The sequence below is a fragment of the Oppia nitens genome, unplaced genomic scaffold (assembly GCF_028296485.1).
Source record: "Oppia nitens isolate AA-2021 unplaced genomic scaffold, nextdenovo-longstitch-racon4-pilon3 scaffold2_pilon_pilon_pilon, whole genome shotgun sequence".
Lineage (NCBI taxonomy): Eukaryota > Metazoa > Arthropoda > Arachnida > Sarcoptiformes > Oppiidae > Oppia > Oppia nitens.
The window spans coordinates 3,615,724-3,630,081 of record NW_026533210.1 but is presented as its reverse complement, the minus strand read 5'-3'; the positions used below and the strand labels follow the sequence as shown (position 1 = coordinate 3,630,081).

The following is a 14,358-nucleotide window of genomic DNA, read 5'->3' as shown; positions in this document are numbered from 1 at the left end:
TTTTGAAAGTATAAATAATAAAACTGAATTTGTGTAATGTTTCCTAAATTAAAATTAATAAATTACTTTTTAATCATAATTTTTTTAAATTGTGTCCATTATGTTAAAAGTAAGTAATAATTTTAACAAACAAAAATTTTGTAAATTTGTAATTCAACTTAAATATAGTTTAAAAAAATATTTTTAAAAATTAGTTATATTAATTTTACAAGTATTACTACCACCAATTATTATTATTATTTCTAATAATACTTAATGTTCAATAATCATTATTTTAATTACTTAAAAATAATCATGTTAATTTTATTATATTAGCCTTTTAGCTTTATTAAAACAATTTGGTCAATTGATAAATATTTATTATTATGCTACTGTACCTGCATAGAAAATTAAATAATTACTGATAAAAACTAATAATATTATAATATAATTTTTGTAAATAATATATAGATAATAGTTATGACAAATGTATTTGTAAAACAAGTGATGGTTTGGACGGCTCATGTATGCCCCGCACCTACTGTTTTTACGAGTATGTCGATGACCTGGATCAATTGATAATAAATAAATGTAGACAACGTGATGGCAGTGCCGGAACTTGTTRTCCAATTGATGGTCAATCACGTCAAACAAAATTTAGTGAATGTATTAATGATAAGAAAAATACTTATTTGTTTGAAAGAAATCGTTAAAAAAAATCTAATTAAAATCTAGTGATTGATTGATTTGTATCGATAGTTACTCTCAGGCCTCCAAAGCTATCAAAACGTTTGAAAGTTAGCGTTAATGTCGACAATAAGTTACTCAATGAGGCCATCAATGATGCAAACGATGTACGGATGAGACAGTTATCGCATGAAAAATATCTCATTAAGTCTGGTATTTGAAGACATTTCTCCTCTCAGATAATACTAAATTAACAATTAATTACTAATTTGTTTACAATTGTTATGTGTGAACCCAGGTATCTACCAGAAAGCCAATACAATGGAAAGTTTTCATCAGGGATTCTTTGGCGGTCACGACACGCACCGGCAGACCATCACTAGAGACGGCTGTTTACTGATGGAGACGTCCAGATCGTTGGCTCAAAAGTAAGCATTCATTTAATTATTATTATTATTATTATATAAATAATTTATATATATTTTTAATTAATAGACTTAATCTTGAACCACATGAGTGTCATTCAGTTCTCAGTCAATATCATCTAAATGATAGTCAGCTTCGGGATCGGTGTTTGGTTGAACCCCATTGCGATCTACATATGAAATATCGGACATATGATGGCAGTTGCAATAATCTAAAACATCCACTTTGGGGACGGTATGATTGTTTGAATTAACTAACTGATAGATAACCTCTTTTTTTGAAAGATCAATGACACAACTGGTCCGTCTACTTGAACCCGAATATTCGGACGGAATCGACTCTTTCCGTAAAGCCATAGACGGCTCAGATCTTCCCAGTGCTCGTGAATTATCTACAACTGTAAGTAAATTAATAAATTAGTTAATAAAAGTTTAATTGACAAAATATTATTATTATTATTATTAGCTTACAATGACCGACAATGTGGAGCACCCGAAATTGTCGGCACTATTTCTACAGTTTGGACAGGTATGTTAAAATAGTTTTACAATATTTTAAATAAAAAAATTTGCAAACAATCAAATAAAGCTGTAAAACATTAGTTTATAGATCACGACATGACTCTTGGACTCAGCACTAGAAGTATGACTATTATTAATAAAATAAAACTTTAAAAAATTAATTTTTAATCTTCAGCCGACAGTGGAGAAGGGCTGTCGTGTTGTGAGAACACAGATGACGGCCAACTGATACAACATCCGGCCTGTAGACCGATAATGATATTATCTAACGATCCTTTTTATAGTCGATATAACCATTCGTGTAATAATTTTGTCCGAAGCATACCAGCACCCAATACGGCCTGTGTATTGGGTCCACGAGAACAGGCCGGTGCCGTCACTCACGCTATTGATGGATCACATATATATGGCAGTAATGGGGAACGGGTCAAGTTTGTCCGGTCATATATTGACGGTATTAATTTACTTAATGTCAATCAATCTTACCTATCAATCAACCTTGCTTATATATATATTTATATTTAAATTTTAATTATCAGGTAAACTAAAGACACAGATAATCAATGGACGGGAATTTTTGCCGTCAGATAAAGACAAACAGTTGTCAGTTGTTTGTGCCGCTTCTGGAGGTCATCATTGTATTTATGCCGGTCTGATAAATATGACATTAACATAAATTTTAATTAATAATTGAAAATTATATTTTAGTAAAAAATTGATATTTTTTTCTATCTAAAAACATAATAGGTGATATCCGAGTGAATCAACAATTTGGTTTAACAGTATTGCATCTATTATTTTTAAGGTATACTAATAATAGTTTAATCTATCATTAATATCTATAAATATAATACCTGTGCTATAAAACACAATATAACTAACTGTCATTTTAATTGACCTATTATTTATAGAGAGCATAATCGTATAGCTGGCAAACTTAGGCTATTAAACCCGGGTATCATTTCTAACATTTTTTATTTTACTAATGACACTAATTATGATGTTTTCATTTGTATTGAAAAAATGGTTGAAAAGAGTGGACGGATGAGACATTGTTTCAGGAAAGTCGTCGCATAATTGGCGCACAACTTCAATGGATAACTTATAATGAATTTCTACCGCTAGCTATTGGTATGGGTTAGGCTATCCTCCTATCAAGTGATAAGCCAATGATTATTTACTGTAATTAATGGACTATTATGTTTAGGTCGGAACACAATGAAAAACTTTAAGCTATTCCCGAGTTCGTCAGGCTTTTCTAACAAGTATAATGTCGACACTAATCTGGGTATTATCAACGAATTTGCTACCGCTGCCTTTAGATGGCATACATTGGTTCAGGTAGTGTTGGACAGTAGTTTAAGCACCGGTAGTTAATTTGAAAATACCTTAACACTCTTAAACAATTACACAGAATTCATATCATTTGATGAACGCCAACGGTGTATATACAGGACATCATGTGTTGCGAAATATATTCAACGATCCGACACCAATGTATAGGGTCGGTGCTGTCGATGAGGTCATCTACGGTACAGCGGTGCAGCCGTCACAGGACTTTGACCCGATTTTTGTCGATGAAATCAAACACCAATTGTTTCCATCGCCTAATTTTACGTTTGGCGGCGATCTCATAGCTATTAACATACAGAGGGGTCGCGATCACGGTCTCCAACCGTACGTCAGGTACCGGGAGATTTGTGGTCTGCCGAAAATTACCAGTTTTGATGACCTGAAAGAAGTGTTTCGGTTTGCGGGAGCGGTAGACTTGTTCGCCAAAATGTACCGATCGGTCGACGATATAGATCTATATATGGGTGGCATTCACGAAAGGCCAGTCAAAGACGGCATAATGGGTCCGGTATTTACCTGTATTGTTGCCGAACAGTTTCGTCGGACTAAAGGTTTGGTTCATTGGTTTTTGAGAAAAAAAAATTAGTAAAATTTAATTATAATAATAAAATTGTTATCTCCAGAGGGCGACCGTTTTTGGTTTGAAAATTATGGATTAAGACATTCATTTACTTCAGGTAACAATTGATAATTATATAAATTATAGCTAACTGTCCAAACAATTGACAATTTATCACTAAACCTATGATTATATTTATTTATTATCTATTTATATATTGCTGACACACCCGATCTATTTATATAAAATTTTTTATATATATAATATGTAAATGACACACAAAATTATAGCTCAATTATATCAGATAAGGAAAGTTAGCTTAGCGTCCATAATCTGCGCCAATGGCGATAGTGTCCGCTATTTCCAATCGCTAGCCTTATTGATGCCGAGCAATAGGTATGACTATTTGATAAAATAAAAAAAAATATTATTTATTATTAATTATTTATTTATTTTTTGAAAAATTGTTTTTTCGCAATAGTAATCCAATAATAAAGTGCACTGAAATACCTCATATAAATTTGAATCAATGGAGAAACTTTGGCTAAGATTATTATCTTATAATATATAGTTAATTATATTTGTTTTTATTTGATGAAATTTTTATTGATTATTATTATTATTATTATTATTATAGATTATTGACAATGATAACATTGATGTATTATTATTAGTATAAAATTTAATTTATAATTTGATATTGTCTTTTTTTATCTATTTATTATTAAGTTATCTTTTTTTAATGTTATTAGTAAAACATATGATATATGTTTGACTGGTATAGCATAAAAAATATATTTTTTATCGATTTGAGAAAACAATATATTAATGTAAAAAATGTATTTTTAGTAAATCTAATTTATATCCAAAGTTTTTATTAAGTTAATTGTATTTTTTTAAGTTTAACTCAATCTTAGAAAAAATATAAAGTTGTTTCATTTATATTTACTAAAATAAAAAAGTCATACAATTTATTTCACTGTCTATAACTAACAATAATATTTGGTATTAAAAAAGTAGATAGTTTTATCATATTTACAAACTATAGGTGTCATTACTGTTTTTTATAATACTAAAATTATACATACATTATAATACATTACTATACTGTATATAAATTTGTTGATATATACAGTATATACCTGTATAAAGCTATCTATCTTACTGTATATAATAATACATAATAATGAATATGTATGCAAATTATATGTCAAATCATTATCAAAATACAGTAGTATATAATAGATTATTTTTTTTAAATAATTAAAAAATACTTTATATAAATATCTATCATTAAGTTTAATTCACGTTTTAGTAATTAGTATGTTTGTTAAGTTAATAATTGAGTTAATATTTTCATATTTAAAATCATTAGCACAGTTTGGTTGTTAACACTAATAGATTACTAAATGTTTATTTAGAATTAATTGATATATATTTTTTTAAAAAATAATATTTAATTCAATAATATAATATTTATGTATAATTTTTTACACTTATTTATATGAATTCATATAAAACTAATAAAATTAAACCGGTACTGCTTTTTTTGAAGATTTTATTTTATGATACAAAATACAGTATTTTACCTTTTATTTTATACAGTATTATACTGTATAGAAATATATAAATATAAACGACATATTTTTATTGTATTCTCCAGTATTTATGATTTATGTCTGGATATAAATTCAATAACAGTTTATTGCTTTTTGTGACATGAATTTTATAGACATCAATGAAACAAAAACAACAAGAAAATAAAAACCTAACTATTTATTAGTTATATATACAGTAGAGTACAATACAAATACTGTACTGTACTGTAGATTTCAAGTCTCTCAACCAATACCTACTGAAATAAATCTCAATACGATGTCATACAAAACCATAGATTATTTATTAGTAATGTTAACCCAATATATAGAAAAACTGGTTAATAAGTGTTTTTTTACAGACTATAAAAAATACATACATAAATTTTTTAATCATAAAATTTTGTATATTTTTTTTGTTTTATTTTCAAAACTACAAATTGCAGTAGTATTTAAATTAAAATTTATTTGCATAAAATATATTACTAATATTTTTAATTATAATTTTATCATTGTTATTATTAACATATTAACTAGGAATCATAGTTTGCCATAATTAATTTATTAAACAATTATTTTTTTTTTTAAAAAGTCATATATAATTTATGCGCTTATATAAATTGTCACAAATTTATTTTAACATCATTTATAAATTGTAAGCATCTCTCTCTCTCTCTCTCTCTCTCTATATATATATATATATATATATTTATAATATATATAGTATAATATATAATATATAATATAGTAGATATATAGTATTTATAGTATAATTATGTTTGTGGTTAAAAAATATCTGTATTATAAACCACACGGATTGTTATAAAAAATAGTTTTTACATAATTATTACATTATATAATATTTTTCTCACATGTTATAAATCATTTATATTGTTGTAAAACTTATATTTTCTAGTATATAAAGCACATGGTAAATATTATATGTATATTATTTTGAAGTTTTATGTGTCAGATGATAATCAAATTGTTTATTCATACAAATTATTATAAATATCTATAATAATAATAATTTTATATTAATATTAAATCTACATTTATAGAAATTTAATATTCTTATTATTTTTCCACGTAAAACATTTTTTTAAAAAAATATAATAACAATATGTATGACATGTTTTACATGTTTTAGTTGACAATTTTTTTTATATAGTTTATATTATTTATTCAAATATTCATTTGACTATAAGGCATAATTAGGAATTAAAACATTTTATGTAATATATTTTTTGTGATTTTAAATCAACATTTTTTACAAATTGTTGGCTTTAAGGCTACATTAAAGCTGATTTTTTTCTACATATATTTATATTAATATTTAAATCTATTTGTCATTAGTATATATTGTATATATAAATATTTATATGTATAAATACTCTGTATATATCCAGTTACAATAAATTCAAATATAATATTTACTTAGATGTGGTATATATATATACTGTATATATGTATAGTATTTACTGTATATTGTATTATATGTTTGCTAAGCTACAGACTAAGCATCAATATAATGATTGCACTGAAAATAGATTTTATGGTTTAGTATTGTAAATCAAAACTACCCAAAAAAAATCAGAAATAAAATATAATAATAATAACAACAACAATAATAACAATAATGATAAGTCATGTCTAACAATTGGTAATAATGCATGTATTGGGTCAGTACAGATAGAGAGAGAGAGAGAGAGAGAGAGAGAGAGAAAGAGAGAGAGAGAGATGTAATACAGTAACCATATCTGCATGTTATTAATGTATATAATATATCTGCCAATAATGTGAAAAATTTTTGTTAACATTTGTTTGGCAAAAGGCACAGAATATTCTTAAATAACTAATAGAGTATTATATTAGAGAATATTGTATTTGTTGTATAACTAATCTATTATTGTGTTTGTGTTTAAGTTATGCATTTATGCCATCAGATCATTATTCTGGAGAATAAATAAATATATACTGCATATTAAATAAAGAAAAATCAATACTTGAAATATTTTTTTAATAGATAAACAATATAAATGTTTGTATAAATTTGTAGATTGAGAAATTATAACAACAACAAAAAATTCAACACACAAATGTTTTTATTTTTGACATTTTATAAATTAATTTAAAATTTTAATCAATATATGTAGAAATTTTAGTTTGTTTTTTATGAATATCTGTTTACTATATTATAATTGAAAAATATTTTAGTAGATGCATAATATTAATTTTTCACTACTATCACTTAATTTAATTTGAATATTTATTTTTTTACATTAATTGAATTGAATTTGTGTTAATTAACAACAAAACAACTTTTCAATTATAATAATTTGTTTGTATTTTTTGCTTTTTTCTTTCACACAATCAATATTAAGTAGTAATTGTCTAATAAAAACGTGCTATAATTAGCAAATACTGTATAAATACTATATATATATAAAAATCAATATTACATTTATTTTGTTAATACAATACATTAGAAATACATATCATTAACAGTGCAAATGTCAGCACAAAAAAAATCAGTTGTGTATTAATTGTTTCAGTAAAAGTAATCGTATAATGGTTTGACAAAATCAAAATTGAAAACAATATATATATATATATTATTTGTGAGACAAATACAGTACTTTTACAACTGATACTTGACTGGTAAGCAATGCAACTAAAAATAAGTCTCCAGTAAACCCTCCAATAAAATTCTTTAACAAAAATTTTTTCTTTCTCTCTCTCTCTCTCTCTCTCTCTCTCTCTGTTGGCACTGGTATTCACTTTTTCAAATCATTTATATTTATAAAAAATAGTATTAGAAATTAAAAAAAAGAAAGTTTTTTCTCTCAAAGATTTTGCGCGACACATAAGTGCCACCAATACTACTACTACTACTACTACTACTACTAATGAGATGCTAATGTTATGGAGATAGCGATATATATGGCGTTTGACATCATTTTGACATCAAATATACCACTAATCAAATGAGAGAGATATTACAGACAAACAGACAGAGACTTGAAAATATTTTTTTGAGTTATATTTTTTCATTTGAATGCCTGTTTGAAAATACGAGAAAAAGTATTTTTTATATAATAAAATCTATTATATGATAACCTAACAAAATCAGGTATTTTTTCATTTCATTTATTATCTTCTACAACACACACACACATCACACACATCACACAATTGCAAACTACACGACTATACGAATAAATTGTCGGCAGAATAATAATAATATAAAAAAACTTTTTATTTTGTTGTATAAATTGCCACCAAATGTATTCAAAATTGCGTGTAAATTATTGAAATATTTTTTTGTTGTTGTGTGTACTCTTACAAGTGTTCAGTGAAATATATATTGTAGTGTTTGTGTGTATGTAAACTGAAACTTAATTAACAAATACAATACATCTGTTACACCATACATAACACGAGATCAAAGAAATTTTTATATATTTATATATATATACAGTGTGTCTAAGTTTACGTTTAAAGTTTATATTGAATAATAATAATAGTAGTTGTGGTGGATATGCCATCTAAATATACTGCACCGCGTATATGGAAGCGTCCGTATACTAGTATTTATAATCATAATTACAAATATGGTAGTAGTCTATACTCGACCGAAATATCTAGCATTGAGCGCAAATACAACGAAGCTCTGGCCAAAACTACATTTCGGTCGGACCGTCCGGATCTCAATTTGTCCTCATTTTTGGACAGCCAACTGACTGGCGAGTCGGCCCGTCGGGCACTGCGAACGTCCGCTTCGACGGATGCGGTAAACGATTTGTTGCTCAGCGATAGATATCGATCGTTAAGCTCGACTCGAGCTAAGACAACTGCAACCACTGCCACTGTTGCTGAAGAGAGCTCATCCCGTCGATTGCAGCACTCGGAGTCTTTCGACAATTACGCCCGAGCTATGGTCAGTATGAACTCGGAGAGTGCGGAACTTCGTCGCAGTCGATCGACAACCCGTCGCCGGCGCCCGGAAAGCACTATTGGCATTATGTCGTCCGGTATTGTCATACCGTCGACACCCTATGAAGAGTCGTTGCTTAGTAGAGATACTGGACATCACAATCAGTCATTTTGGTCAGAAAAATGGTATGTCCTATATATATGTATATATATACAGTAGATTTTAAAAAAAAACTATAATTTATATATTTAATACTATATAATCTAATAGCAGATCATTTATAGCATATAATATTGCATTAATACAGAAAAAATATATACAAAATATTTAATTGAATTCTTAGGTTTGTTTGGCAAACATTCAAACAAACAAAAAATCAAATAAAAAAATTTCTTTCTTTTTCTTTGTTGTTTAATTTAACTCTAAACTAAATGTTCAATAATATTGAATATCATGTATACAAGTATAGTAAACACAAACTAACTAACTGTACGTATTTAGGCTTATCCTAAATAGTAAAACAAACTATCAAACACATGTTGGTTGAATATAAAAAGCCTTTTATTTTATTTTATTTTTTTAAACACTACTAACTTATATCTAATCTACTTTTCCTTAAACTCAAGTAATTGTTTGGTTTATTTTTAACTCTTAAACTATAGGAAAAAAAACGAGTCGTCAATTTTAATCAATGTCATACAGACATTGTTTTAAATGTTTAAATTATTATTGTTTTTTTTTGTCTAACAAAATAAATTAGTGTCATATATTATTTTCTTCAATTAGCCTAAATATGTATTGAATTAGCAATTTAGTTAATAAATATTAAAAATCTATTTTAGTTTAATAATTAGATAACAGCTTCAAATAATATATATATTTAATAGATTTTTTTAATCATAAAATAAATATAAAACTAGTAGGATGAATTTAAAAACTTAAATTAATATTTATAAATGATATACTTAAAAAAAATATTTTTTCACAAATAAAATATTCAAATATGTAGTATAAGTATCAATAGTTTTATTTTTTGTTTTAATAGCCGCGAATTGCAAACACAGATCGACTCATTGGTACATCAATTGTCTGAAACTGAGGATAAAGTGCGTAATGAAAGCAATCAAATCAAGACTAAGTTGTCCAATGAGGTCACCGACCTATTGCTTACTATTGACGATCAGGACAGACAAATACAGGACCTCCAGAAGATGACCAAAAAACAGGCCAAACTTATTGGGGTTTTTTAAATCAATTATTATTTTCTTATATTATTATTATTATTAATATTAATATTATTACTATTGCTTTTACTAAATCCAAAAAATATTATATCTATATATCTATAAATATATACTGAATATTCTGGCACAGGATCTGACACTTGAATTGGAGGCATCGCAGAGACACTACACCGACATCAGCGAGACTTTGACTATCAGTCAGAAAAAGTGCCAAAACTTAAGCAATGAAGTCGACGATATTAGGACTGCTTTGGAGAAGGTATTCATTTAAAGTGCCCGATATATAGCTGTTTAAACAAACAAAAAGCAAAAACCAAAGCTACCGGTGCTCACACACACACACACACACACACACACACATTGTGTCGCTAATTATTATTTAAAATAATAATAAGATAATTATAATTATTAAAAAAATTTATTTAGCCCTAAATAAAGCCAAGCTATTGCTTACGGAATCTATTAATATTAATAACGTTAATATTTATTTTTAGCTTAAAAATAGAGATTTATTTTATTATTATATACAGTAATGTTAAATATTTATCTTAAAAAAAGTATTGAAACATTTTTAAATATTATATTAATTTAGAAATTGTTTTATGAGATAGAATTACACTCGAAAAATATCCTAAAATTTGTAAAGTTACCAAAATTTATCATAATTATAATATGACATATTATTATTCAATTATACGGGTTGATTGTTATATAAATAAATAATTTATTAAATATTAATTTATATATATTTATTAATTATTTAATTAATTAATAATTTAATATTAATTTATTAATATTAATTAAAATATTACAATATTTATTAAAAAGTTATTATAATAGTTTTAAAATATATATTAATTTATTTTCAACTTCCCATATCGTAAAATAAAATGTTTAAAAAATATTGGTAATCGCGTTATTCATTATAACTTATATTAATTAAAACAAATTAAATATATATATAATTAAAAATATTTTTTTAATTATATAATAAATAATTATTACTATATACTGTATAGGATTTGTTAAATTAATTTTCAATTTTATATATATAGAAATAATAAAATTACTAAATATGTCGATAGATTTTAGTAGAAACAGTATTTTTTAATTTTTAAAAAATTGATTTAAATTTTGTCAATATGCTTCAAATGCTTACTATATAAATAAATTTAATTGCAAAAAAACTATAAAAAATATAAATGTATGGACAAACTGTTCAACAACAACAAAAAATGCAAATAAAAGTATCGCTTTATTTTTAAAGCTATTATTAATGATGATGATGCAGCTGCAGTTAAAAACAATTTAATTGATTAAAAAAAAGCAAATTGATTAATAATAATAATGAAAAGCAAAAAAATAAATAACTAAATCAATTATTTAATAATTGTAAAAAATGATTTGTGTGTAAAACAGTCAAAAACAAGTTTGGCAAAGGGAACAGTTAGCTTTTTATCGACACTGCCACGACCATCATCACCACCGGCCGTTAATAATTAGGATTTATGTATATTTATATATATAATTAATAATATTCTTGTAATATAGTATTATTATTATTATTATTATTATTATAATTTAAAAATGATATAACATAAATCAGTTTTAAATTTATATTACAAAATTTTTATGAATTTTGTAATTTATAAACCAAAAATTTTATCTAATTTTGTTAATCATGTACCCAATGAACACTAATAATAATAATAATAATAATAATAATCACAAGGTTTGTTAGCTAACTATTTAACTATTATGATATATATATATATATATCTAGTATGTTAATTTATTAAATTATTAATGTTAATTATTTATAAAGTAGAGAATAATAAAAAATAAATAAATAAATATTTCTTAAAAATAAAACTAAAAATTCTTGTTATTTATGCACATTAAGCAAATATTTTTCAACTAATAAATATTACTATACGATGTGTATTATTATTATTATTATTATTATTATTATTATTATTTAAAAATTGAATTATCTTTTGTTGAGGCAATTGTTACTATAGTTTTGTAGAAAGAATTTTAATAAATTAAATTAGTTTCTGGAATACAACACAACACTATGAAAATAACAACAAAAATAAATTTTATGTCAATTTTAATTTATTCAATAAAAGACATACCAAACATGTTTGACATTAATATATATAAATATATATATATATATATATAAATTATATATATATATTTGACACTTTACATTTAATTTAATTTTAACAATAACAATTCTATTAGTAATGTATTTATTATACAGTATTAAATGTCTATTTGTAAAATGTTGGCTCATAATTAACAGAAATAAAAATTTATAGTTAAGCAAAGTCAGCAAAAAAACTAAAAATTTTCTAAAACTAAAACAGAAAATAGTATAATAATAATATAAAAATTTAATTAAATATAAATTAACTATAATTTATTTGTGAGTTTTACTAAAAATTGAAAAATTTCATATAAACTTTTAAAATTAAAAAAAACATAACAAAAAAATTTAAATAAATAATTATTAATAAACTGTATTTCCGAGAACTTTGACTTTTTTTTCTTTAACTTAAAAAAATTCAATCAATAAATTATACTTTTAAAAATAAAAATCTTTTCAACCATATAGTAGTATAGTTGACAACAAAAATAGTTGAAAATAGCAACAAACATATGATAGTTAAGTTGATACTATATTTTTAGCCGACTTGCTATAAATCAGCACTTAGTTTATAAATAGTTATATAAATATATAATATGGATAAAAGTCAGTGGATTTAATTTAAGACACACACATAACACACACACAACACACACACACTGTGTAGTGTTTTTGGCACTACTTATATGTATTAAAACTGAAATGACAAAATAATTTTGAAAATCTATTAGTTTTTACATATAGTGGTACAATATATATATATTTAAGTATAAAAAATTTTCGTATAAGATTTTGCGCGACTTTTAGGACCGACACTAAAGGAAAAGGTGACATCAGGGACAGACACATTAGTGACAAAACTGGTTAGTCGATGCCACTAAAAAAAGAGTATTGTAGAGATAAAACTTTTGCTACAAAAAAATTAAATATTAATTTAAAAGATAAATTTTGTTGTTGTTGTTGTAGATATAGTCAAACTCAAGAATTTTATATTTATATATATATATATATATATAAAGTGAATAAAAATTATAAGAAATAAAAAACGATTTTTTAAGTTAAAGTTTGTTTATCTCTCAAAAATAACTATTGACAGTATTATTGAAAAAACTCGTGTTGTTTATCAAATGTTTGTGTGACCTGTCGTTCCCCCTCTCTCTCTCTCTCTGTCTCTCTTTAATAATCAATATGTCTCGAGTCTCAGCACCTAAAGTATGGAAACGGCCATACAATCACATCTATAACTATAACTACGATTACGGCACATCCCTGTACTCGGAAGAGATAGCCAACATAGACATGCGATACAACGGTGCGTTCATCGGTCGCTCCAGTGTTTGGTCCCGACGTCCAGAGTTTGTATCGCAAAACTCTTGGGATTCGTTGTCGTCATCGATGAGCGGCCGATCGTCGAGTTCGTCGCGTCGTTCGGACACCGATTCGCCAAAACCAGGTCTCAGACACTCGGAGTCATTCACTACATCGGGACGACCGATGACCGCTCCGAGCGATAGTGCTCTTAGAAAAAGTCGTTCAATAACCGGTCGCAAACCGAGACCGGAAAGTACTATTGGTATACCGTTTACTTTTCGTTGGGAACCGTTAGCTTCATCCGAGTCACGCAGAAAAAACAAAGACGACAACAAAAGTGACGACAAATCTAATGAAGATAAAGAGCGCTGGTATCGCAATAGTCTCAGAAGTGTCGCCTATAATCTCTATCCAACCAGTCTTTTGAAAATCAGATAAATAATTAAATATAAAAAGTTTTTTTTTCTCATAGAGTTTACACTCTATGTTAGGGATGTAGTTGAAGACAAACAGTATATTATGGACTCTCTATCTCTCTCTCTCTCTTTCTCTAATCGTCACTATATTTATAAATATAATGTAATCAATATT

At 25.6% G+C, this 14,358-nt stretch overlaps 3 protein-coding genes across 3 annotated transcripts; all 3 read left to right on the top strand.

Annotated features, from left to right (window-relative positions):
* The first annotated feature begins 506 nt into the window (after window positions 1-506).
* Window positions 507-4,073, top strand: LOC128955634 (peroxidase-like). The gene is made up of 17 exons (XM_054301308.1): window positions 507-645; window positions 739-879; window positions 965-1,094; window positions 1,162-1,326; window positions 1,377-1,491; window positions 1,558-1,620; window positions 1,695-1,734; window positions 1,789-2,067; window positions 2,153-2,263; window positions 2,361-2,418; window positions 2,525-2,568; window positions 2,649-2,744; window positions 2,821-2,954; window positions 3,028-3,517; window positions 3,590-3,643; window positions 3,816-3,921; window positions 4,007-4,073. Exons 1-17 carry the CDS (start codon window positions 507-509, stop codon window positions 4,071-4,073), a joined length of 2,232 nt encoding a protein of 743 aa, XP_054157283.1.
* A 4,424-nt stretch (window positions 4,074-8,497) lies between these two features.
* Window positions 8,498-11,804, top strand: LOC128955633 (putative uncharacterized protein MYH16). Its single transcript, XM_054301307.1, has 4 exons — window positions 8,498-9,242; window positions 10,103-10,298; window positions 10,432-10,560; window positions 11,721-11,804. Exons 1-4 carry the CDS (start codon window positions 8,662-8,664, stop codon window positions 11,802-11,804), a joined length of 990 nt encoding a protein of 329 aa, XP_054157282.1. The 5' UTR covers window positions 8,498-8,661.
* A 1,695-nt stretch (window positions 11,805-13,499) lies between these two features.
* On the top strand, window positions 13,500-14,358 carry LOC128955476 (uncharacterized). Its single transcript, XM_054301152.1, has one exon. It carries the CDS (start codon window positions 13,645-13,647, stop codon window positions 14,203-14,205), a length of 561 nt encoding a protein of 186 aa, XP_054157127.1. The 5' UTR covers window positions 13,500-13,644; the 3' UTR covers window positions 14,206-14,358.

Coding starts and splice junctions, on each gene's coding strand:
- LOC128955633 (XM_054301307.1), top strand. CDS start 8,662: ATGCCATCTAAATATACTGCACCGCGTATATGGAAGCGTCCGTATACT. Junction 9,243..10,102: donor TCATTTTGGTCAGAAAAATG/GTATGTCCTATA, acceptor TTGTTTTAATAG/CCGCGAATTGCAAACACAGA. Junction 10,299..10,431: donor AACAGGCCAAACTTATTGGG/GTTTTTTAAATC, acceptor ATTCTGGCACAG/GATCTGACACTTGAATTGGA.
- LOC128955476 (XM_054301152.1), top strand. CDS start 13,645: ATGTCTCGAGTCTCAGCACCTAAAGTATGGAAACGGCCATACAATCAC.